The sequence below is a fragment of the Scyliorhinus canicula genome, chromosome 9 (genome assembly GCF_902713615.1).
Source record: "Scyliorhinus canicula chromosome 9, sScyCan1.1, whole genome shotgun sequence".
Classification (NCBI taxonomy): Eukaryota; Metazoa; Chordata; class Chondrichthyes; order Carcharhiniformes; family Scyliorhinidae; genus Scyliorhinus; species Scyliorhinus canicula.
In genome coordinates, this window is record NC_052154.1 from 97,269,996 (window position 1) to 97,293,926 (window position 23,931).

Genomic DNA, 23,931 nt, shown 5'->3' on the forward strand with positions numbered 1-23,931 from the left:
GTCAATCGGACACCAAGGTTGTGAGCAGACTGGAATAATCTCAGCATGATGGAGTCAGTTGCTTTATGGAACAGTTTGGAGCCCTCATCAAACAAATTAATTCAGTCTTTGTAACACTGAACTGGAAGAGGTTTTGCTCATGTGAACTGGCCGTCGGAAGAGCAGTCTGATTCGGGAAGTGTTTACAGAGGTGGTGGTTGTGATGATATGCCAAAGCAGTTATATAAATATTAACAGATACGCCCTCCAACCAGCATGTGGCAGTAAAGAACAACCACGTGGCACTACAACCTTGTGGGGTCTGGAGATAGTCGTCATAGTGGGTAACCGCATTTGTAATAGCTCTTTGATAAATTTATAATTTAATAGTCAGTGGTTTTAGTAGTTTTCATATTGTTATCTGACCCAAGTTATTGTTAATCAATAAACATTGAACTAATCACAAACTAGACATTCTCTACTGCACTAATTCCATCCGGCCAAGTATCAGAACGTAATGGTGGTGAGATTGGGTTTGGAGTCATCAGGCCTGATGTGAAAATTAAACAGTGGCCGCTGAGCCCTGTTTTACACTGAGCTCTGACAGTACGAGGGCCACAATTCAACAGAACCCGATGATAAAAAGTGATGTGATGAGGGTTACAGCTTCAATCCCATTTCACACAAGCGGGACAGAGGGACGGTCCCCAGTTGCAGTGTAAGTAGATTGGTGAATGTGCGCTAGATCTTCAGATAGATTAATGACTGGAATGATAATCAGCATCAAGCACTCTAATTAGTGCTTTGGTCAGATTGGCAGTTTCAATGGCTTCCCTCGGCTATATTTGATTAAACTTGTATTTAATAAGTTGATGCTGTGTCGCTCCATCAGGAGTTGGTATTTAATAAGGTGAGGGCAGCATGGTGATGCACTGGTTAGCACTGCTGCCTCATAGCGCCGAGGTCCCAGGTTTGATCCTGGCTCTGGATCACTGCCCGTGTGGAGTTTGCACATTCTCCCCGTGCTTGCGTGGATTTCTCGCCCACAACCCAAAAGATGTGCAGGGTAGGTGGATTGGCCACGCTAAATTGCCCCCACTAATTGGAGAAAATGAATTGGATATTCTAAATTTATTTTAAAAAAGTTAATGCTGTGTTGCTCCATTTTGACTTTGGCTGACTGTATAACTGGCAGCTGAGGTGGCTCCCTGGGCTTTGCATTGTTGACCACTTCAAAGAACAATACAGCACAGGATCAGGCCCTTCGGCCCTCCAAGCCTGTGCTGACCATGGTACCTGCCTAAACTAAAATCGTATGCATTTATGGAGTCCATATCCTTCCATTCCCACCCTGTTCATATATTTATCTAGCTGCACCTTAAATGCCGCTATCGTACCTGCTCCCACCACCTCCCCAGGCAGCGCATTCCATATATTTACCACCCTCTGTAAAAAAAAAAAAACGTGCTTCGCACATTTGTTCTAAACTTTTCCCCATGCACCTATGTCTCCTAGTATTTGACTCTCCTACCCGAGGAAAGAGCATCTGACAATCCACGCCACTCATAATCTTGTAGACCTCTTATCAGGTTGCCTCTCAACCTCCGTCGTTCCAGTGAGAACAGACCTCTCCTCATAGCTAATGCTCTCCATATCAGGCAACATCCTAGTAAACCACTTCTGTACCCTCTCCAAAGCATCCACATCCTTATGGTAGTGTGGCAACCGGAATTGTACACAAAATTCCAAATGAGGCCTAACTAGGGTCCTGTACAGCTGCAACATGACTTGCCAATTTTTATGTTCAATGCCCCACCCGATGAAGACCAGAATGCCGTATGCCTTCTTGGCCACCTCATCCACATGCGTTGCCCCTTTCAGTGATCGGTGGACATGCCCGCCCAGATCTCTCTGCCTGTCAATACTCGCAAGAGTGCGACCATTTATTGTGTAATTCCTACATGCATTGAACCTTCCAAAGTGCATTACCATTACCTTACACTTGCCCAAATTAAACTCCATCTGTTATTTCTCCGCCCAAGACTCCAACCAGTTTATATCTTGCTGTGTCCTCTGACAGTCCTCTTCACTATCTACAACTCCATCAATTTTTGTGTCGTCTGCGAACTTGCTAATCAGACCATTTTCTTTGCAGGTGGTGCTGCAGTCCCGTGACTACAATGCGCTCTCCATGAGTGTGATGGCATTCGTGGCAATGATCTATCCATTGGAATACATGTTCCCAGTTATCCCCTTGCTTCCCACCTGCATGGCATCGGCAGAACAGGTATGGTAGCAGTGGATGCAGTTATTCAACTAGAGTCCAGGCTTCCAATGATGCAGTGCTAGATGAGATACAGTCCACAAGGGATATAGAAGGAGAGTAAATGGGTGGTTCGTGGCCATAATAATGTTGTCTCTGTGTGTTGTGTGACAATTGTAGTGGGGAAATGTGGCACAGTGCTTCTGTTTCTGTACTAGTAATCCAGAAACCTAGACTAATGTTGCAATGATGAGAGTTCAAATTCCACTACATCATTTGTGGATTTGAATGGGCTGGTTTAGCACAGTGGGCTAAACAGCTGGCTTCTAATGCCGAACAAGGCAGCAGCGCGGGTTCAATTCCTGTACCGGCCTCCCCGAACAGGTGCTGAATGTGGTGACTCGGGGCTTTTCATAGTAACTTCACTGAAGCCTACTTGTGATAATAGGCGATTATTATTACTATTAATAAACCGAGGGTCAATAGCTATTCACGAGTAATCACGAGGCTATGGTTTTGTCAGAAAAGCCGACCTTGTTAACTAATGACCATCAGGAAAAGAAAATTACCTTAAAAAATCTTACTTGGACTGGCCTCTCCGTGACTCTTAACTGCCCTCTGAAATTACATTGTATGTCACTCCATTGTATTAAACTGTATGAAAATAGATTGTCAGGGTAAAAATGAATGGGTGGCCTGCATTGCTGAAGGTAATGGACTTTGTTTTGACATCGAAGATGCACTGAGCCCAGCCTGTATACTGGGGAGTTTCCCTCGCTGAGATCCACGTCCAGCTTGCATACTAGGGAACATCGCACTCACTGGGATCCATGTCCTGCCTGTATAAGAACAAAGAACAGTACACGAACAGGCCCTTCGGCCCTCAAAGCCTGTACCAGTCATGATACCACCCTTGGCAAAAACCCTCAGTACTTCCTTGTGCCGTATCCCTCTATACCCATCCTATCCATGTATTTGTCGAGTTGCGTTTTGAAAGCTGTCAATGTATCTGCTTCCACAACCTCCCCTGGCAACGCATTCCAGGTACTCACCACCCTCTGTGTAACAACCTGTCTCACACACCTCCTCTGAACTTTGCACCATGGACCTTAAACCTATGCCCCCTGGTGACTGACCCCTTCACCCTTGGAAAGTGTGCCTGCCTATCCACTTTATCCATGCCCCTCATCACCTTGTAAACCTCGATCATGTCACCCCCTCAACCTCCGTCGTTCTAATGAAAACAGTTTGTGTTTATTCAGTCCCTTCGCATAACTAACGCCCTCCAGACCAGGCAACATCCTGGTAAGTCTCCTCTGCACCCTCTCCAAAGCCTCCACATCCTTTTGGTCGTGCGGCAACAAGAATTGTGCATAATATTCCAAGTGTGGCCGTACCACGGTTCTATGCAACTGTAGCATGACTTGCCAGTTTTTATACTCAATGCCCCGTCCAATGAAGGCAAGCATTCCATATGCTTTCTTGACTACCTCGTCCACTTGTGTTGCCACTTCGTGGACCTGCACGCCCAGATCTCTCTGACTTATATTCCGAAGAGTATATTTACTGTATATTTTCCCTCCATGTTAGACCCCCCAAAATGCATTACCTCACATTTACATAAGAACATAAGAACATAAGAACTAGGAGCAGGAGTAGGCCATCTGGCCCCTCGAGCCTGCTCCACCATTCAATGAGATCATGGCTGATCTTTTGTGGACTCAGCTCCACTTTCTGGCCCAAACACCAAAACCCTTAATCCCTTTATTCTTCAAAAAACTATCTATCTTTACCTTAAAAACATTTAATGAAGGAGCCTCAACTGCTTCACCGGGCAAGGAATTCCATAGATTCACAACCCTTTGGGTGAAGAGGTTCCTCCTAAACTCAGTCCTAAATCTACTTCCCCTTATTTTGAGGCTATGCCCTCTAGTTCTGCTTTCACCTGCCAGTGGAAACAACCTGCCTGCATCTATCCTACCTATTTCCTTCATAATTTTATATGTTTCTATAAGATCCCCCCGCATCCTTCTAAATTCCAACGAGTACACTCCCAGTCTACTCAACCTCTCCTCGTAATCCAACCCCTTCAGCTCTGGGATTAACCTAGTGAATCTCCTCTGCACACCCTCCAGTGCCAGTATGTCCTTTCTCAAGTAAGGAGACCAAAACTGAACACAATACTCCAGGTGTGGCCTCACTAACACCTTATACAATTGCAGCATAACCTCCCTAGTCTTAAACTCCATTGCTCTAGCAATGAAGGACAAAATTCCATTTGCCTTCTTAATCACCTGTTGCACCTGTAAACCAACTTTCTGTGACTCGTGCACTAGCACACCCAGGTCTCTCTGCACAGCAGCATGCTTTAATATTTTATCATTTAAATAATAATCCCGTTTGCTGTTATTCCTACCAAAATGGATAACCTCACATTTGTCAACATTGTATTCCATCTGCCAGACCCTATATCCAAATCCCTCTGCAGACTTCCAGTATTCTCTGCACTTTTCGCTTTACCACTTATCTTAGTGTACAAGCAAACTTGTACACATTGCCCTTGGTCCCCAACTCCAAATCATCTATGTAAATTGTGAACAATTGTGGGCCCAACACGGATCCCTGAGGGACACCACTAGCTACTGATTGCCAACCAGAGAAACACTCATTAATCCCCACTCTTTGCTTTCTATTAATTAACCAATCCTCTACCCATGCTACTACTTTACCCTTAATGCTATGCATCTTTATCTTATGCAGCAACCTTTTGTGTGGCACCTTGTCAAAGGCTTTCTGGAAATCCAGATATACCACATCCATTGGCTCCCCGTTATCTACTGCACTGGTAATGTCCTCAAAAAATTCCACTAAATTAGTTAGGCACAACCTGCCCTTTATGAACCCATGCTGCGTCTGCCCAATGGGACAATTTCTATCCAGATACCTCGCTATTTCTTCCTTGATGATAGATTCCAGCATCTTCCCTACTACTGAAGTTAAGCTCACTGGCCTATAGTTACCCACTCTCTGCCTACCTCCTTTTTTAAACAGTGGTGTCACGTTTGCTAATTTCCAATCCACCGGGACCACCCCAGAGTCTTGTGAATTTTGATAAATTTTCACTAGTGCATTTGCAATTTCCCTAGCCATCTCTTTTGGCACTCTGGGATGCATTCCATCAGGGCCAGGAGACTTGTCCACCTTTAGCCCCATTAGCTTGCCCATCACTACCTCCTTAGTGATAACAATCATCTCAAGGTCCTCACCTGTCATAGCCTCATTTCTATCAGTCACTGGCATGTTATTTGTGTCTTCCACTGTGAAGACTGACCCAAAAAACCTGTTCAGTTCCTCAGCCATTTCCTCATCTCCCATTATTCAAACTCCCTTCTCATCCTCTGAAGGACCAATATTTACCTTAGCCACTCTTTTTTGTTTTATATATTTGTAGAAACTTTTACTGTCTGTTTTTATATTCTGAGCAAGTTTACTCTTATAATCTGTCTTGCTCTTCTTTATAGCTTTTTTAGTAGCTTTCTTTTGCCCCCTAAAGATTTCCCAGTCCTCTAGTCTCCCACTAATCTTTGCCACTTTGTATGCTTTTACCTTCAATTTGAGACTCTCCCTTATTTCCTCAGATATCCACGGTCGATTTTCCCTCTTTCTACCGTCCTTCCTTTTTGTTGGTATAAACCTTTGCTGAGCACTGTGAAAAATCACTTGGAAGGTTCTCCACTGTTCCTAAACTGTTCCACCATAAAGTCTTTGCTCCCAGTCTACCTTCGCTAGTTCCTCTCTCATCCCATTGTAATCTCCTTTGTTTAAGCACAAAACACTAGTGTTTGATTTTACCTTTTCACCCTCCATCTGTATTTTAAATTCCACCATATTATGATCGCTCCTTGCCAGAGGATCCCTAACTATGAGATCATGAATCAATCCTGTCTCATTACACAGGACAAGATCTAGGACTGCTTGTTCCCTCATAGGTTCCATTACATACTGTTCTTGGAAACTATCGCGGATACATTGTATAAACTCCTCCTCAAGGCTGCCTTGACCGACCTGGTTAAACCAATCGACATGTGGATTAAAATCCCCCATGATAACTGCTGTACCATTTCTACATGCATCAGTTATTTCTTTGTTTATTGCCTGTCCCACCATAACGTTACTATTTGGTGGCCTATAGACTACTCCTATCAGTGACTTTTTCGCCTTACTATTCCTGATTTCCACCCAAATGGATTCAACCTTATCCTCCATAGTACCAATGTCATCCCTTACTATTGCCCGGATGTCATCCTTAAATAACACCTCCCTTACCATCCACTCTGTCCTTCCGAATAGTTTGATACCCTTGGATATTTAACTCCCAGTCGTGACCATCCTTTAACCATGTTTCAGTAATGGCCACTAAATCATAGTCATTTGTCTGGATTAAACTCCATTTGCCATTTCTCTGCCCAAGTCTCCAACCTATTTATGTCCTGCTGTATTATTTAAACACTACCTGCCACTTTATCAACCTTGGTGTCATCCACGAGCTTGCTAATTAGACCGGCTCCATTTTCCTCCAAATCGTTTATGTACCGTACAAACAAAAGAGACCCCCAGCACAGATCCCTGTGGAACACCACTAGTCACAACCTTCCATTCAGAGAACCACTATTCTACTGCTACCCTTTGCCTTCTGTGACCAAGCCAGTTCTGTATTCATGTCACCTCTGATCCCATGCGACTTCACCTTTTTATAATAATAATCTTATAATAATAATAATCTTCATTATCACAAGTTGGCTTACATTAACACTGCAATGAGGTTACTGTGAAAATCCCCTAGTCGCAATATTCCAGTGCCTGTTTGGGTACACGGAGGGAGAATTCAGAATGTCCAAATTACCAAATAGCATGGCTTTCGGGACTTGTGGGAGGAAACCCACGCAGACACAGGGCGAACGTGCAGACTCCGCACAGACAGTTACCCAAACCGGGAATTGAACCTGTGGCTTCGGCGCTGTGAAGCCGTAGTGCTAACCACTATGCTACCGCACTTCCCAGTTTTGTACCAGTCTGCCATGAGACACCTTGTAAAAGGCTTTATTAAGTCCGTGTAAACAACATCCACCACCCTCCCCTCATCAATCATCTTTGTCACCTCCTCAAAAAACTCAATCAAGTTCGTGAAGCACGACCTCCCCTTTATAAAACCATTCTGCCTGTCCCTAATGAGTCCATTTGTTTCCAAATGGTATTATGGGCCAGGGTTTAGAGAACCCCAAAGTGTATCATGGAGTTCACCTGGCCCACAACTTTTAATAGATTGTGGTATGGGGAGCACACGGCCCACTCTACAGGTATGGTACAGCAGAAATGGAAAAGTAATTTTTAAAGCAAAACAATGTTTATTCTATGAACTCAAGTTGACCTTTTTGAAACCTACAGTGAACATCTTAGCAACCATCAATTCAAATACAACCCCCAAAGACTACAACACTAAGTAATCCTTAATAACTTCCCAAACAACATCCAGAAGCACCTGTTAACAGAAGCACATTGGGTTTACATTCACTACTGAGAACATTTATAATTTTGAATTCACCAAATGATCAAGAGATAGTCTTTTGATGGCAGAGAGAACAGCAGTACACCTGCTTTGCCTGGCTTCAGCTCCAACACTGAAAACAAAACTAAAACACACCCTGCAGCAAGCAGCCTAAAACAAAAGTAAAAAGCTGACAAACAGCCCAGCTGCACCCTCTCTCTGACAACACTGCAGTGGTAAACACCCATTTCTTAAAGGTACTCTCACATGACAATTTGTATAAATCCTGTTCGTGGGAATTCTCTCTGATAATTTACCTTCTACTGACGTGAGGCTCACCAGCCTATCGTTTCCAGAATTATCCCTGCTACCTTTCTTAAACAACAGTACTACATTAGCTATTATCCAGTCCTTTGGGATCTCACCTTAGCCAATGTGGATGCAAAGGTGTCAGTTAAGGCCCCAGCAATTTCCTCTCTTGCTTCCCTCCGTATACTGGGCTAAATACCAATCGGCCCAGGAGATTTATCTACCTTATACATGGAATATCCCACTCACTGGGTGTCAAATCCAGCCTGTACTCTGGGGAATATCGCTCTCAATTTGCTCCTAGGGGCTTTTCACAGTAACTTCATTGAAGCCTACTCGTGACAATAAGCGATTTCATTCATTCATTCATTCATATCTCACCTGCGTACTGGAGATTATCTCTCTTTCTGAGATCCATATCCAGCCTGTACACTGGGAATATCCCCCTCTCAGGGATCCATGCCCAGCCTTTATACTGCGGAATATCCCTCTCTTGGGGATCCATGTGCAATCTGTATTCTGGGGAATATCCCACTCACTGGGATACATATCCAGCCGAATGCTGGGAAATATCCCACTCTGTGGGATCCATATCCAGCCTGTATACTGGGAATATCCCTCTCTTGGGGATCCATGTGCAATCTGTATTCTGGGGAATATCCCACTCACTGGGATACATATCCAGCCGAATGCTGGGAATAGCCCTTTAACTGGGATCCGTGTCCACCCTGTATTCTGAGGAATATCCCCCTCACTGGGATCCATATCCAGCCTGTAGACTGGAAAATATCCGTTCACGGGATCGATATCCAGCCTGTATACTGGGAAATATCCCACTCACTGGGAGTAATATCCAGCCTGTATACTGGGGAATATACCTCTCACTGGGAGACATATCCAGCCTGTATACTGGGGAATATCCCACTCACTGGGAGTAATATCCAACCTGTACACTGGGGAATATCCCACTCACTGAGAGTAATATCCACCCTGTATACTGGGGAATATCCCACTCACTGGGGGTAATATCCACCCTGTATACTGGGGAATATCCCACTCATTGGGGGACATATCCAGCCTGTATACTGGGGAATATACCTCTCACTGAGAGTAATATCCAGCCTGTATACTGGGGAATATCCCACTCACTGGGAGTAATATCCAGCCTGTATACTGGGGAATATCCCACTCACTGGGAGTTATATCCAGCCTGTATACTGGGCAATATACCTCTCACTGGGAGTAATATCCAACCTGTATACTGGGGAATATCCCACTCACTGGGTGACATATCCAACCTGTATACTGGGGAATATCCCACTCACTGGGAGTAATATCCAGCCTGTATACTGGGGAATATACCTCTCACTGGGAGTAATATCCAACCTGTATACTGGGGAATATACCCCTCTCTGAGAGTAATATCCAGCCTGTATACTGGGGAATATCCCACTCACTGGGGGTAATATCCAGCCTGTATACTGGGGAATCTACCTCTCACTGGGAGTAATATCCAACCTGTATACTGGGGAATATACCCCTCTCTGAGAGTAATATCCAGCCTGTATACTGGGGAATATCCCATTCAGTGGGAGTAATATCCAGCCTGTATACTGGGGAATATCCCATTCACTGGGAGTAATATCCAGCCTGTATACTGGAGAATATCCCACTCACTGGGTGACATATCCAACCTGTATACTGGGGAATATCCCACTCACTGGGAGTAATATCCAGCCTGTATACTGGGGAATATCCCACTCACTGGGAGTAATATCCAGCCTGTATACTGGGGAATATCCCACTCACTGGGAGTAATATCCAGCTTGTATACTGGGGAATATCCCACTCACTGGGAGTAATATCCAGCCTGTATACTGGGGAATATCCCACTCACTGGGAGTAATATCCAGCTTGTATACTGGGGAATATCCCACTCACTGGGAGTAATATCCAACCTGTATACTGGGGAATATCCCACTCACTGGGAGTAATATCCAACCTGTATACTGGGGAATATCCCACTCACTGGGTGACATATCCAACCTGTATACTGGGGAATATACCACTCACTGGGAGTAATATCCAGCCTGTATACTGGGGAATATCTCACTCACTGGGAGTTATATCCAGTCTGTATACTGGGGAATATCCCACTCACTGGGAGTTATATCCAGTCGGTATACTGGGGAATATACCTCTCACTGAGAGTAATATCCAGCCTGTATACTGGGGAATATCCCATTCAGTGGGAGTAATATCCAGCCTGTATACTGGGGAATATCCCATTCACTGGGAGTAATATCCAGCCTGTATACTGGGGAATATCCCACTCACTGGGTGACATATCCAACCTGTATACTGGGGAATATCCCACTCACTGTGAGTAATATCCAACCTGTATACTGGGGAATATCACACTCACTGAGAGTAATATCCACCCTGTATACTGGGGAATATCCCACTCACTGGGAGTGATATCCAGCCTGTATACTGGGGAATATCCCACTCACTGGGAGTAATATCCAGCCTGTATACTGGGGAATATCCCACTCACTGGGAGTAATATCCAGCTTGTATACTGGGGAATATCCCACTCACTGGGAGTAATATCCAGCCTGTATACTGGGGAATATCCCACTCACTGGGAGTAATATCCAGCCTGTATACTGGGGAATATCCCACTCACTGGGAGTAATATCCAGCTTGTATACTGGGGAATATCCCACTCATTGGGAGTAATATCCAACCTGTATACTGGGGAATATCCCTCTCACGGAGTAATATCCAATCTGTATACTGTGGATAATATCCAGCCTGTATACTGGGGAATATCCCACTCACTGGGAGTAATATCCAACCTGTATACTGCGGAATATCCCACTCACTGGGCGTAATATCCAACCTGTATACTGGGGAATACCCCACTCACTGGGAGTAATATCCAACCTGTATACTGGGGAATATCACACTCATTGGGGGACATATCCAGCCTGTATACTGCGGAATATCCCACTCACTGGGAGTAATATCCAGCCTGTATACTGGGGAATATCCCACTCACTGGGAGTAATATCCAGCCTGTATACTGGGGAATATCCCACTCACTGGGTGTTATATCCAGTCTGTATACTGGGGAATATACCTCTCACTGAGAGTAATATCCAACCTGTATACTGGGGAATATCCCACTCACTGGGAGTAATATCCAACCTGTATACTGGGGAATATCCCACTCACTGGGAGTTATATCCAGTCTGTATACTGGGGAATATACCTCTCACTGAGAGTAATATCCAGCCTGTATACTGGGGAATATCCCACTCACTGGGAGTAATATCCAACCTGTATACTGGGGAATATACCTCTCACTGGGAGTAATATCCAACCTGTATACTGGGGAATATCCCACTATGGGAGTAATATCCAACCTGTATACTGGGGAATATCCCACTCACTGGGAGTAATATCCAACCTGTATACTGGGGAATGCCCCACTCACTGGGGGTAATATCCAACCTGTATACTGGGGGATATCCCACTCACTGGGAGTAATATCCAGCCTGTATACTGGGGAATATCCCACTCACTGGGAGTAATATCCAGCCTGTATACTGGGGAATATCCCACTCACTGGGAGTAATATCCAACCTGTATACTGGGGAATATCCCACTCACTGGGGGTAATATCCAACCTGTATACTGGGGAATATACCTCTCACTGGGATCCATATCCTGCCTCTATGTTAGGAAATATCCCATTATCTGGCAGCTTTGTATTGCCTGTATTTTGAGGAATTATGATTTGTGCTTGAAGTGATTTCCTTCACTCCTGTCCCTGTAATGGGAATAAACCTAGCTGTTGGGTGTCATGACATGCTCTCCCAACAGTCCTTGGATTGGGAATAACAAACTTTTGGTGAGTATCACCCATTAGAACGTACAGTACACAAGGGACATGTGGTACGTGGGTGTGATGGGTGTGGTTTATATCTCCATGTATTGATGGGGGTATGGTTTATATATCTTTGCGTATTGTGTAACTAGTAAGGTGCCAGAGGGTTTGGTCCTTGGTCCCCAACTATTTACAATCTGATTTAAAACCTTGGATGTAGAGATAGCAGGTACTTTGGCCAAATTTGCAGATTACATTAAAATAGTTGGGATGTACATGAGGAAATAAGAACTGTACAAATGGTTATAGATATGTTTGGTGAGTGGGCCAGAAATTTACAGATGGAGTTTAATGTGGATGTGGCTAAGTGTGAGGTTATCCGTTTTGATCGGAAAAATGGAAATGCCACTTATTATCTAAATAAAGAAAAACCTCAAGAGTGCTTTGGTGCAGAGCGATCTGGGTATCCTTTTATATGAATCTCAGAGAACTATTATGCAGGTACAGCAGGTAATAATGAAGGAAAATGGAATTTTGGCCTTTATAACGGAAGGAATAGAGTTTCAAAGTTGGGAAGTGTTGCTGCAACTGTACAAGACGTTGGTGGGACCGCACCTGGAGCACTGTACACAGTTTTAGTCCCCTTAATTGAGGAGGCCAGATTGATTGTGGAGATGAGCGGTTTGTCTGTTGAAGTGACATTGAGCAATTTATTCTCACAAGTTTAGAGGAATATGAGTAGATTGAATTGAGGTATACAAAATGTTAAAAGGTATTGACAAAGTAGACATGGAGGTGGATGCTTCCTCTTGTGGAGCAATCTAGAACGAGAGGTCATAGTTTTAGGATGAGGGGTATCAGATTGAAAACAGATGAGGAGAAATTACTTCTCTCCCAGGGTTGTGATTCTGTGGAATTCACTGCCATAGAGTGCGCCGGGAGATGCAGTAAATTCAAGGAGGAGATCGGCTGATTTTTAATTAATAATGGGTTGACGGGATATGGAGAACAGTCGCAAAAGTGGAGCTAAGAGGAGATCAGCTTAGATTGTATTCAATGGTGGAGCAGGCTCCAGGAGCTGAATTGCCCACTCCGGCTCCTAGTTCTTATCTTCTTATTGATGGGAGTGTAGTTTATATCCTGTGTTTATTAATGGGGGTATGCTTTATATCCCATATGTATTGATGGGGTTGTGGCTTTTTCCGGTGTGCATTGGTGCGGGTGTGGTTTATTTCCCCCGTGTATTGATGGGGGTGTGGTTTATATCCCGTGCGTATTGATGGGGGTGTTGTTTATATCCCATGGGTATTGATGGGGGTGTGGTTTATATCCCGTGCGTATTGATGGGGGTGTGGTTTATATCCCGTGCGTATTGATGGGGGTGTGGTTTATTTCCCGTGCGTATTGATGGGGGTGTGGTTTATTTCCCCTGCGTATTGATGGGGGTGTGGTTTATATCCCGTGGGTATTGATGGGGGTGTGGTTTATATCCCATGCGTATTGATGGGGGTGTGGTTTGTATCCCGTGCCTATTGATGGGGGTGTGGTATGTATCCCGTGTGTATTGATGGGGGTGTGGTATGTATCCCGTGTGCATTGATGGGGGTGTGGTATGTATCCCGTGCGTATTGATGGGGGTGTGGTTTATATCCCGTGTGTATTGATGGGGGTGTGGTTTATATCCCGTGCGTATTGATGGGGGTGTGGTATGTATCCCGTGTTTATTGATGGGGGTGTGGTTTATATCCCGTGTGTATTGATGGGGGTGTGGTTTATATCCCGTGCGTATTGATGGGGATGTGGTTTATATCCCCTGCGTATTGATGGGGGTGTGGTTTATATCCCGTGCGTATTGATGGGGGTGTGGTATGTATCCCGTGTGTATTGATGGGGGTGTGGTTTATATCCCGAGCGTATTGATGGGGGTGTGGTTTGTATCCCGTGTGTATTGATGGGGGTGTGGTTTGTATCCCGTGTGTATTGATGGGGGTGTGGTTTATATCCCGTGTGTATTGATGGGGGTGTGGTTTGTATCCCGTGTGTATTGATGGGGGTGTGGTTTATATCCCGTGCATATTGATGGGGGTGTGGTTTATATCCCGTGCATATTGATGGGGGTATGGTTTATATCCCGTGTGTATTGATGGGGGTATGGATTATATCCCGTGCGTATTGATGGGGGTGTGGTCTATATCCCGTGCATATTGATGGGGGTGTGGTTTATATCCCGTGTGTATTGATGGGGGTGTGGATTATATCCCGTGCGTATTGGTGGGGGTGTGGTATGTATCCCGTGTGTATTGATGGGGGTGTGGTTTATATCCCCTGCATATTGATGGGGGTGTGGTTTGTATCCCGTGTGTATTGATGGGGGTGTGGATTGTATCCCGTGGGTATTGGTGGGGGGTGTGGTTTGTATCCCGTGTGTATTGATGGGGGTGTGGTTTATATCCCGAGCGTATTGATGGGGGTGTGGTTTATATCCCGTGTGTATTGATGGGGGTGTGGTTTGTATCCCGTGTGTATTGATGGGGGTGTGGTTTGTATCCCGTGTGTATTGATGGGGGTGTGGTTTGTATCCCGTGTGTATTGATGGGGGTGTGGTTTGTATCCCGTGTGTATTGATGGGGGTGTGGTTTGTATCCCGTGTGTATTGATGGGGGTGTGGTTGTATCCCGTGTGTATTGATGGGGTGTGGTTTGTATCCCGTGTGTATTGATGGGGGTGTGGTTTGTATCCCGTGTGTATTGATGGGGGTGTGGTTTGTATCCCGTGTGTATTGATGGGGGTGTGGTTTGTATCCCGTGTGTATTGATGGGGGTGTGGTTTGTATCCCGTGTGTATTGATGGGGGTGTGGTTTGTATCCCGTGTGTATTGATGGGGGTGTGGTTTATATCCCGTGCGTATTGATCGGGGTGTGGTTTATATCCCCTGCGTATTGATGGGGGTGTGGTTTATATCCCCTGTGTATTGATGGGGGTGTGGTTTATATCCCCTGCGTATTGATGGGGGTGTGGTTTATATCCCCTGCATATTGATGGGGGTGTGGTATGTATCCTGTGTGTATTGATGGGGGTGTGGTTTATATCCCCTGCGTATTGATGGGGGTGTGGTTTATATCCCCTGCATATTGATGGGGGTGTGGTTTGTATCCCGTGTGTATTGATGGGGGTGTGGTATGTATCCCGTGTGTATTGATGGGGGTGTGGTTTGTATCCCGTGTGTATTGATGGGGGTGTGGTTTGTATCCCGTGCATATTGATGGGGGTGTGGTTTATATCCCGTGTGTGTTGATGGGGGTGTGGATTATATCCCGTGCGTATTGATGGGGGTGTGGTATGTATCCTGTGCGTATTGATGGGGGTGTGGTCTATATCCCGTGCATATTGATGGGGGTGTGGTTTATATCCCCTGCATATTGATGGGGGTGTGGTTTGTATCCCGTGTGTATTGATGGGGGTGTGGATTATATCCCGTGCGTATTGATGGGGGTGTGGTATGTATCCCGTGTGTATTGATGGGGGTGTGGTTTATATCCCGGGCGTATTGATGGGGGTGTGGTTTATATCCCGTGTGTATTGATGGGGGTGTGGTTTGTATCCCGTGTGTATTGATGGGGGTGTGGTTTGTATCCCGTGTGTATTGATGGGGGTGTGGTTTGTATCCCGTGTGTATTGATGGGGGTGTGGTTTGTATCCCGTGTGTATTGATGGGTGTGTGGTTTGTATCCCGTGTGTATTGATGGGGGTGTGGTTTGTATCCCGTGTGTATTGATGGGGGTGTGGTTTGTATCCCGTGTGTATTGATGGGGGTGTGGTTTGTATCCCGTGTGTATTGATGGGGGTGTGGTTTGTATCCCGTGCGTATTGATGGGGGTGTGGTTTATATCCCCTGCGTATTGATGGGGGTGTGGTTTGTATTCCGTGCATATTGATGGGGGTGTGGTTTATATCCCCTGCATATTGATGGGGGTGTGCTTTGTATCCCGTGTGTATTGATGGGGGTGTGCTTTGTATCCCGTGTGTATTGATGGGGGTGTGGTTTGTATCCCGTGTGTATTGATGGGGGTGTGGTTTATATCCCCTGCATATTGATGGGGGTGTGGTTTGTATCCCGTGTGTATTGATGGGGGTGTGGTTTATATCCCCTGCATATTGATGGGGGTGTGGTTTGTATCCCGTGTGTATTGATGGGGGTGTGGTTTATATCCCCTGCATATTGATGGGGGTGTGGTATGTATCCTGTGTGTATTGATGGGGGTGTGGTTTGTATCCCGTGTGTATTGATGGGGGTGTGGTTTGTATCGTGTGTTTTTTGATTGTCTCATTAAGGATAGCTGCCGATAATAATTTTTGGTTTTTATAGCTGTTGCTCGCTCCGACCCCCTACATTATCGGTGTACCTGCCAGTTTTCTTCTATATAAGGCTGATTTCAAGATGCCGGATGATGTCTGGCTCGTTGACCTGGATGCCAACAAGGTAAGAGTCAGCTGCAAGGTCGTTCTCTTCAACTGGTTCTGTCTATCTTGTACGGTTTTCTGCTCACAGATCATCGCGCCCAGTATCACTTCTTTAATTCTCCCTTCAACCATTGAAGCTCTGACAGATGATTGTGCTCTGTCATGCACTATCCAAAATGAACGTGCTTCTATGGACACATAGATATGTAGATGGTAGGGGCAGGAGGAGGCCATTTGGCCCTTCGAGCCTGCTCTGCCATTCATCACGATCGTGGCTGATCATCCCACTCAATAGCCTAATCCTGCTTTCTCCCCATAACCCTTGATCCCATTCACCCCAAGTGCTATATCTATCCACCTCTTGAATATATTCAATGTCTTAGCTGCAGCTACTTCCTGTGGTAATGAATTCCACAGGCTCACCACTCTTTGGGTGGGTGGGTTTCCTCCACATGGTGGGTTTCCTCCGGGTGCTCCGGTTTCCTCCCACAGTCCAAATGGGTGCGGGTTAGGTGGATTGGCCATGCTAAATTGCCCTTAGTGTCCTAAAAAAAATAATGTTAATGGGGGTTGTTGGGTTACTGGTATAGGGTGGATACGTGGGCTTGAGTAGGGTGATCATTGCTCGGCACAACATTGAGGGCCGAAGGGCCTGTTCTGTGCTGTACTATTCTAATTCTTTGTGTGAAGAAATGTCTCCTCATCTCTGTCCGAAATCCTCAGGCTGTGACCCCTGGTTTTGGACACATCCACTATCAGGAACATCCTCCCGATGACCAGCTCCCATGCCCATGTGTCTGTCCTTGGCCTGTTGCAATGTTCCAGTGAAGCTCAACACAAACTAGAGGAACATCTCATCTTCAGGTCTCAACATCAAATTCAACAATTTCAGATGATTATCTCTACCCCACCTCAACCCATTTGTTTTCAGCCCATTTCATCTTAACTGTCTTTTACCGTTTCTTTCTCTCTTGTCTTTCTTTATATATATTGAACCCCTCCCCCATCTTATCCACCTTTCCTTACTCTTTTTCCCCTTTACTTCCCCCTTCCCCTCCCCCCACATCTACATCTGTCACAGTTTACCCTCTGATGTTAGTTTCTCTGCTGTTTGGCCTTTCACACCTTTTGTTCTCTCTGGGGACTGCCATTAACACTCTTTCCCCTTGGTTTCTGTGGCCATTAGCACCCCATTTCCCTGGGTTTCTGTGGCTATGATTCATCTTTCATTCTCACTCCACAGTATACATATTTCCCACTTTCTCTGTATTATAGCTTTGACAAAGGGTCATCTGGTCTTGAAATGTTGGCTCTTTTCTCACCCTACAAATGCTGCCAGACCTGCTTTTCTCTTTGGTTTCAGATTCCAACATCCGCAGTAATTTGCTTTTATCGGGAACATCCTCCCTGCATCTACCCTATCTAGTCATGTTAGATTTTTCTAAGTCTCTGTGAAATCCCCCTTCATTAGTCTGAACTCCAGCAAACACAATCATAACCTAGTCAATCTCTCTTCATACATCAGTCCCTCAATCCCCGGAATCCGCCTGGTAAACCTTTGCTGCACTCCCTCGAGAGCAAGAACATCCTTCCTCAGAGAAGGAGACCAAAACTGCACACGGTATTCTAGGTGTGGCCTCACCAAGGCCCTGTACAATTGCAACAACACATCCCTGCTCCTGTACTCAACCTCCCGCAATGAAGGTCAACATTCCATTTACCTTCTTTACCGTCTGCTGCACCTGCACCTTCAGCGACTGGTGAACAAGGACACCCAGGTCCCGCTGCACACTCCCTCTCCTTTAATTGACTCCGCAGGGCCTTGTCTAACTGCACTGAAGGAACTTCACATAATCCAGGCACTGTACTACTGCGGTATTGTTTCCAAGGGAGGGGACAGTGCCTTGCCTATACCCTTGTCACTGTGCTTTGAAACTAATTTGCTATTTGCATATTACTTTGCGATGTTCTAAGCTGCTGTCTTTTTGTAATCTTTCAACTGACTGATCAACTTGGTACATTTTGGTCCACAGTGTTGTGTGGCACCATGCTAAATGGAATAGATTTTGAACAGATCTAGCAACTCAAGCCTGGGCAACCTTGTGACGCTGCGGGCCATCAACAGCAGCAGAATTATACTCAACTGAAGTCTGTGACATCGTGACTCGACATACCCTCTCTATACCATAACTACCAAACCAGAGGATCAACTCTGGTTCAATAAGGAGTGCAGGAGGGCATCAGGCATACCTAAAAATGAAGTGACGCTACAACACAGGACTACTTGCATGCCAAATAGCATAATCAGCAAGTAATAGATAGAGCTAAGCGATGCAACAACCAACAGATCAGATCTAAGCCATGCCACATCCAGCTGTAAATGGTGGTGGATAATTAAAAAACTCACAGGAGAAGGAGGCTCCACAAATATCCTCATCCTTAATGATGGAGGAGCCCAGCACTTCAGTGCAAAAGATAAGGCTGAACCATTTTCCAGAATTTTCAGTCAGAAGTGCTGAGTGAATGGTCCATCTCAACTTCCTCTGGAGGTCCCTAGCATCACACATGGCAGTCTTTAGCCAATTCTATTCACACCACGTGATATCAAGAAATGACTGAAGGCACTGGATACTTTGGGCCCTGACAATATTCCGGAAATAGTATTGAAGACTTGTGTTCCAGAACTTATTATGCTCCTTGGCATGTTGTTCCACTATAGTTACAACACTGGCATCTACCCAGCAATGTAGAAAATTGCATTTGTAAACAAAAATCAGGGCAAATCCAACCCAGCCAATTCCCGCCCCATCAGCCTACTGTCCATCATCAGTAAAGTGATGGAAGAGGTCATCAAGCGGCGCTTACTCAGCAAGCAACCTGCTCGCTGATGTTCATTTTGGGTTCTGCCGGGGTCACTGAGCTCCTGACCTCATTTCAGCCTTGGTTCAAACATGGACGTAGAACACTATTCCAGAGGTGAGGTGAGAGTGACTGCCCTTGACATCAAGGCAGCATTTGACCGAGTATGGCATCAATGAGCCCGAGCAAAACTGGAGTCCACGGGAATCGGGGGAAAACTCTACTAATTGGAGTCATATCTGACATAAAGATGGTTGCAGTGGTTGGACGTCAGTCATCGTAGCTTCAGGATATCACTGCAGGAGTTCCTCAGCTACTTCACCAATGACCTCCCTTCCATCACAAGGTCAGAAGTGGGGATGTTCGGTGATGATTGCACAATGTTCACCATTCGTGACTCTTCAGACACTGAAATGAGGAAAACTTGGACAATATCCAGGCTTGGGCTGGCAAGTGACAAGTAACATTTTCACCACTCAAGTGCCAGGCAATGACTATCTCCCACAAGACAGGATCTAGGCATCACCCCATCACATTACCATCGTTCAATTCCCCACATCCTGGGAGAAGTGGGGGGGGGTTCCATTGATCTGAAACTGAATTGGTTTAAATACTGTGGTTACAAGAGCAGATCAGATGCTAGGAATCCTGTGGCAAGTAACTCATCTCCTGACTCCCCAAAGCCTGTACAACATCTACACGGTACAAGTTAGCAGTGTGATGGAATACTCTCCACTTGCTTGGATGAGTGCAGCTCCAACAACACTAAATCTCTGAACCATCCCGGGCAAACCAACCCGCTTGATTGACACCCCGTTCATAAACATTCACTCCCTCCACCACCGACACACAATTGCCCAGCCGTGTGTACCATCTACAAGTTGCAATACAGGAACTCACCAAGAATCTTGAGGCAGCACCTTCCAAATCCATGACCACTACCAGCTAGAAGGACAAGAGCAGCAGATACCTGGGAACCCCACCACCTGGAGGTCCCCTCCAAATCACTCACCATTCTGACTTGGAAATATGTCGCCGTTCCTTTACTGTCGCTGGGGCAAAACCTGAAACTCCCTCCCTAACAGCTCAGTGGGTCTACCTAAACCATATAGACTACAGCAGTTCAAGACGACACCTCATCACCACTGTATCGAGGGCAAGTAGGCATGGGCAACAAATGCTGGCTATCCCAACAAGGCCCACATCCCTTGTGAAAGAAAATAAATTGTTAGCTATTACCCCTCGTGACCTGCCCACATTATTGTTCAGGCGGGAAGGAGGATTACGTTTTCCAAGCCCTTCTCTGATGCTTAAGCAACCGATGAAGAACAGAGCTGTTTTATGTTTCCCTGCTTCCTTTACGGGTGCTAAGTTTTTGTGGTGTGGGGTGATGGATCTCATCTGTCTCCTTCTGGCAGCTCTAAGACTGAGTCCTGCTTATTGTTGGGTTATATGAGTGCTGCATGTGCTTGGAGCCAGTGAGCTTCGGGTCCTCTGTTATGAAGGCTGTAGTCAGCCCCTTGTGTGTACGAGTGGTGCTGGCATGCAGGGAGCAGCCTGGTGTGCAGTTTTGGTGCCCGTGAGTGTGCTGGTCTAGGCATAATGTCACCAGCTAAAGTTTTTGAGCTTGAGCAGCAACCGCTGTCACTGCATTGCATCCGTGGGTTGAGCTGTGTGGATAGTACTGGCCACCCTGCAGTTGTAGCGTGTTTGGGATGAAAGGGAATGGGTGAGTTCCGGACAGTGGAGCAGCAGTCGACAGAAAACCCCCCGACTCTGCCTGATATCCTGTTCTGAATATGAATGAAGATGATTATTCTTCTGGGGATACAGCCAGAGCCAAGGCTGTGGCCCATGGGTGGCTCAAGAATACAGGGCAGATAGGAAGAAGACTTTGCAAGCAATAATGATGAGGCAGCCTTTAGTTAGGGGAACAGACACCCATTTCTATCCTGCAGTTGTGACTCCAGAATTATATAGTGCTTCCCTGATTTTGGGGTTGAGGACGTCATTGAGTGACTGCAAAAGTCAGTTTTTAGATTTCTTGATTGCCTACTCAAATATTCTGATTTCCCTCGTTATTAGTTTATAGTCTAGAACTAACATAGAACATAGAACAATACAGCACAGAACAGGCCCTTCGGCCCACGATGTTGTGCCGAACCTTTGTCCTAGATTAATCATAGATTATCATAGAATTTACAGTGCATGGAAGAAGGATGCAATCGCACAAGAGAGGCTCTTGGGGAAGGTTGGATAGACTGGGGCTGATTTCCTTGGAACAGAGGAGACAGATGGGAGATCTACTGTATTAAGGTGCATGAGCAGGACCTATTTCCCTTTGAGAGGTAAATGTCCAGGGGGAAGTGTAGGGAGGGAGGGTGTTGGGGGAGCAGTTGAGTCTGCTGGGTGTTGAATTCATTGCCTGAAGGCAGAGGCAGACACTGTTTCATCTTGGATGAGCACTTTCGGCACCTTGTGCTGGTGGGCACGGAGTATGGTCTGCTGCCACTCTGATCAGGCTCTCATACAGGACACTTGGGGAAGTTGCCAGTGCCAGTGAAACTACCAAAGCAAGAGTCATCGCTGATGGGGATTTGACAAAACAAAGAAAACTCTCTTTCTCTGAAGCTAATCTGTGCAGTGATATCAATGCATTGGTCTCTAGGCATCGCTATTTATTTTGATGATAAAATGAAGTAAACTTGCAAACTTAATTTGAGATATAATTTTTCTCTTGGAATGCATAGGATTTTTCTTTCAGCTTTCTGAAAATATTCGGAAGCTGTTTGAAGGGAATGTGTATATATTTGTAACGTATATGGTTTCTGTAGATATGTTTGGTTAATATGTGTTTCTACAATATGGTATAAAATACATGCTACATACAGTTGCAAAAGAATTTCAAATAAAAAAAAGTAGGGCAGCACGGTAGCATTGTGGATAGCACAATCGCTTCACAGCTCCAGGGTCCCAGGTTCGATTCCGGCTTGGGTCACTGTCTGTGCGGAGTCTGCACATCCTCCCCGTGTGTGCGTGGGTTTCCTCCGGGTGCTCCAGTTTCCTCCCACAGTCCAAAGATGTGCAGGTTAGGTGGATTGGACATGATAAATTGCCCTTAGTGTCCAAAATTGTCCTTAGTGTTGGGTGGGGTTACTGGGTTATGGGGATAGGGTGGAGGTGTTAACCTTGGGTAGGGTGCTCTTTCCAGGAGCCGGTGCAGACTCGATGGGCCGAATGGCTTCCTGCACTGTAAATTCTATGATCTTAACCAACAGAGCTAAGGACCACGAGCTGCTAGCTAGCTCTCTTTCTGGGTCAGCACAGATATGATGAGCTGAATGGTCAGCTCCTGTGCTGTAAATCTTTCAATGTTTCTGTTACTGCCTGCTGTTGTTGCTGCATTGAAAGAGGAGCCACAATGCCAAATTGCATGCTTTATTTCATGACATGCAGCCTCTGACTTGTTGTCGGTGTCTCATTGACAGGTGATTGCACCCACGAATGCAGAGCTCTTACCCACCATGCCTGAACCAGAAGCCACCGAACTGAAGAAACACTTGAAGCAGGTAGGAGGCGGAAACTGCTGCCTTGGACGTTCCACTGGCCACTTAAGCCAGCCTGGCTGGCAAGGACAGTCCACTGGGAGCAAAGCAGCAAGCACATCCACCCCATGTCCATGTCCTCACCCACACCCCTTCGCGGTGACGTGTTCCCTGCTGATTGATTGATTGTCCAGTCCCAGATTCTAATTTGTTCTTGGTGCCGGTGTCCATGGGTCTTCCCTATTGATATTGCACTCAACACCTGGTTTACGGTAGGGGGTGCGATTTACCATGTCGGGTTACGGTTCGCCCGCGCTGGTGGGTTTCAATTCACTCACGTCTGGCACATTGCAGTTTGCTGGCAGGGGTTTGGTGGGGGGGGGGGGTTGATGCTGGCATGGTGCGGGGCGGGTTGGCGGAGTCAGGGGGTCGGGGCGGGTTGGTGGGGTCGGGGATTGGTGCTGGCAGCGGTCAGAGGTTGCCCTTGGCGGGTTTAGGTGTTGGAGCTGGCCGGGGGTTGGCGGAGACAGGGGGTCGGGGCGGGTTGGTGGGGTCGGGGGGGGGGGGGGGTTTGGGGCGGTTGGGGGGGGGGGGGGTTGGTGGGGTCGGGGTCGGGGGGGTTGGTGGGGTCGGGGGGGGGGGTTGGTAGGGTCGGGGGTTGGTGGTGTCGGGGATTGGTGCTGGCAGCGGTCAGAGGTTGTCCTTGGCGGGTTTGGGTGTTGGAGCTGGTAGGGGCCGGGGGTTGGCACTGGTGTGGGTGGGGGTTGGCACTGATGGATGTCGCGGGGTTGCCACTGGCGAGTTTCGGGGTTGGTGCTGGCAAGGGGCAGAGGTTGGCGCTGGCAGGGTAGCAGGCTTGGTGGTGAGTGGCATGGTTGGGGAAGGGGTTAGGAGCATGGTTAAGGGAGGATGGTGGGGTTGGCGGTGGGGTTGGGGATGGGTGGTGCAATGGGTGACCTGGAGACAGTTCTGTGCGCTGATGTGTAGCTGTGCATTGTCGTCACTTTGGGGATAACGAGCCTTGGAGTGTCACCTCAGCGCTGACCTGCTGCTGCCGCCCTAACACTTTTTTCAT

General features: G+C 46.4%; 1 protein-coding gene across 45 annotated transcripts in view; it reads left to right on the forward strand.

Moving 5' to 3' along the window:
- Window positions 1-23,931, forward strand: part of madd (MAP-kinase activating death domain) — a 224,091-nt gene that overhangs the window by 22,475 nt on the left and 177,685 nt on the right. For all 45 annotated transcript variants that reach the window (XM_038807261.1, XM_038807262.1, XM_038807290.1 and 42 more), the window contains exons 5-7: window positions 2,135-2,266; window positions 16,358-16,471; window positions 22,800-22,880. In XM_038807261.1, the coding sequence (XP_038663189.1) occupies window positions 2,135-2,266; window positions 16,358-16,471; window positions 22,800-22,880 (327 nt within the window). The remainder of the gene's footprint in view (window positions 1-2,134; window positions 2,267-16,357; window positions 16,472-22,799; window positions 22,881-23,931) is intronic.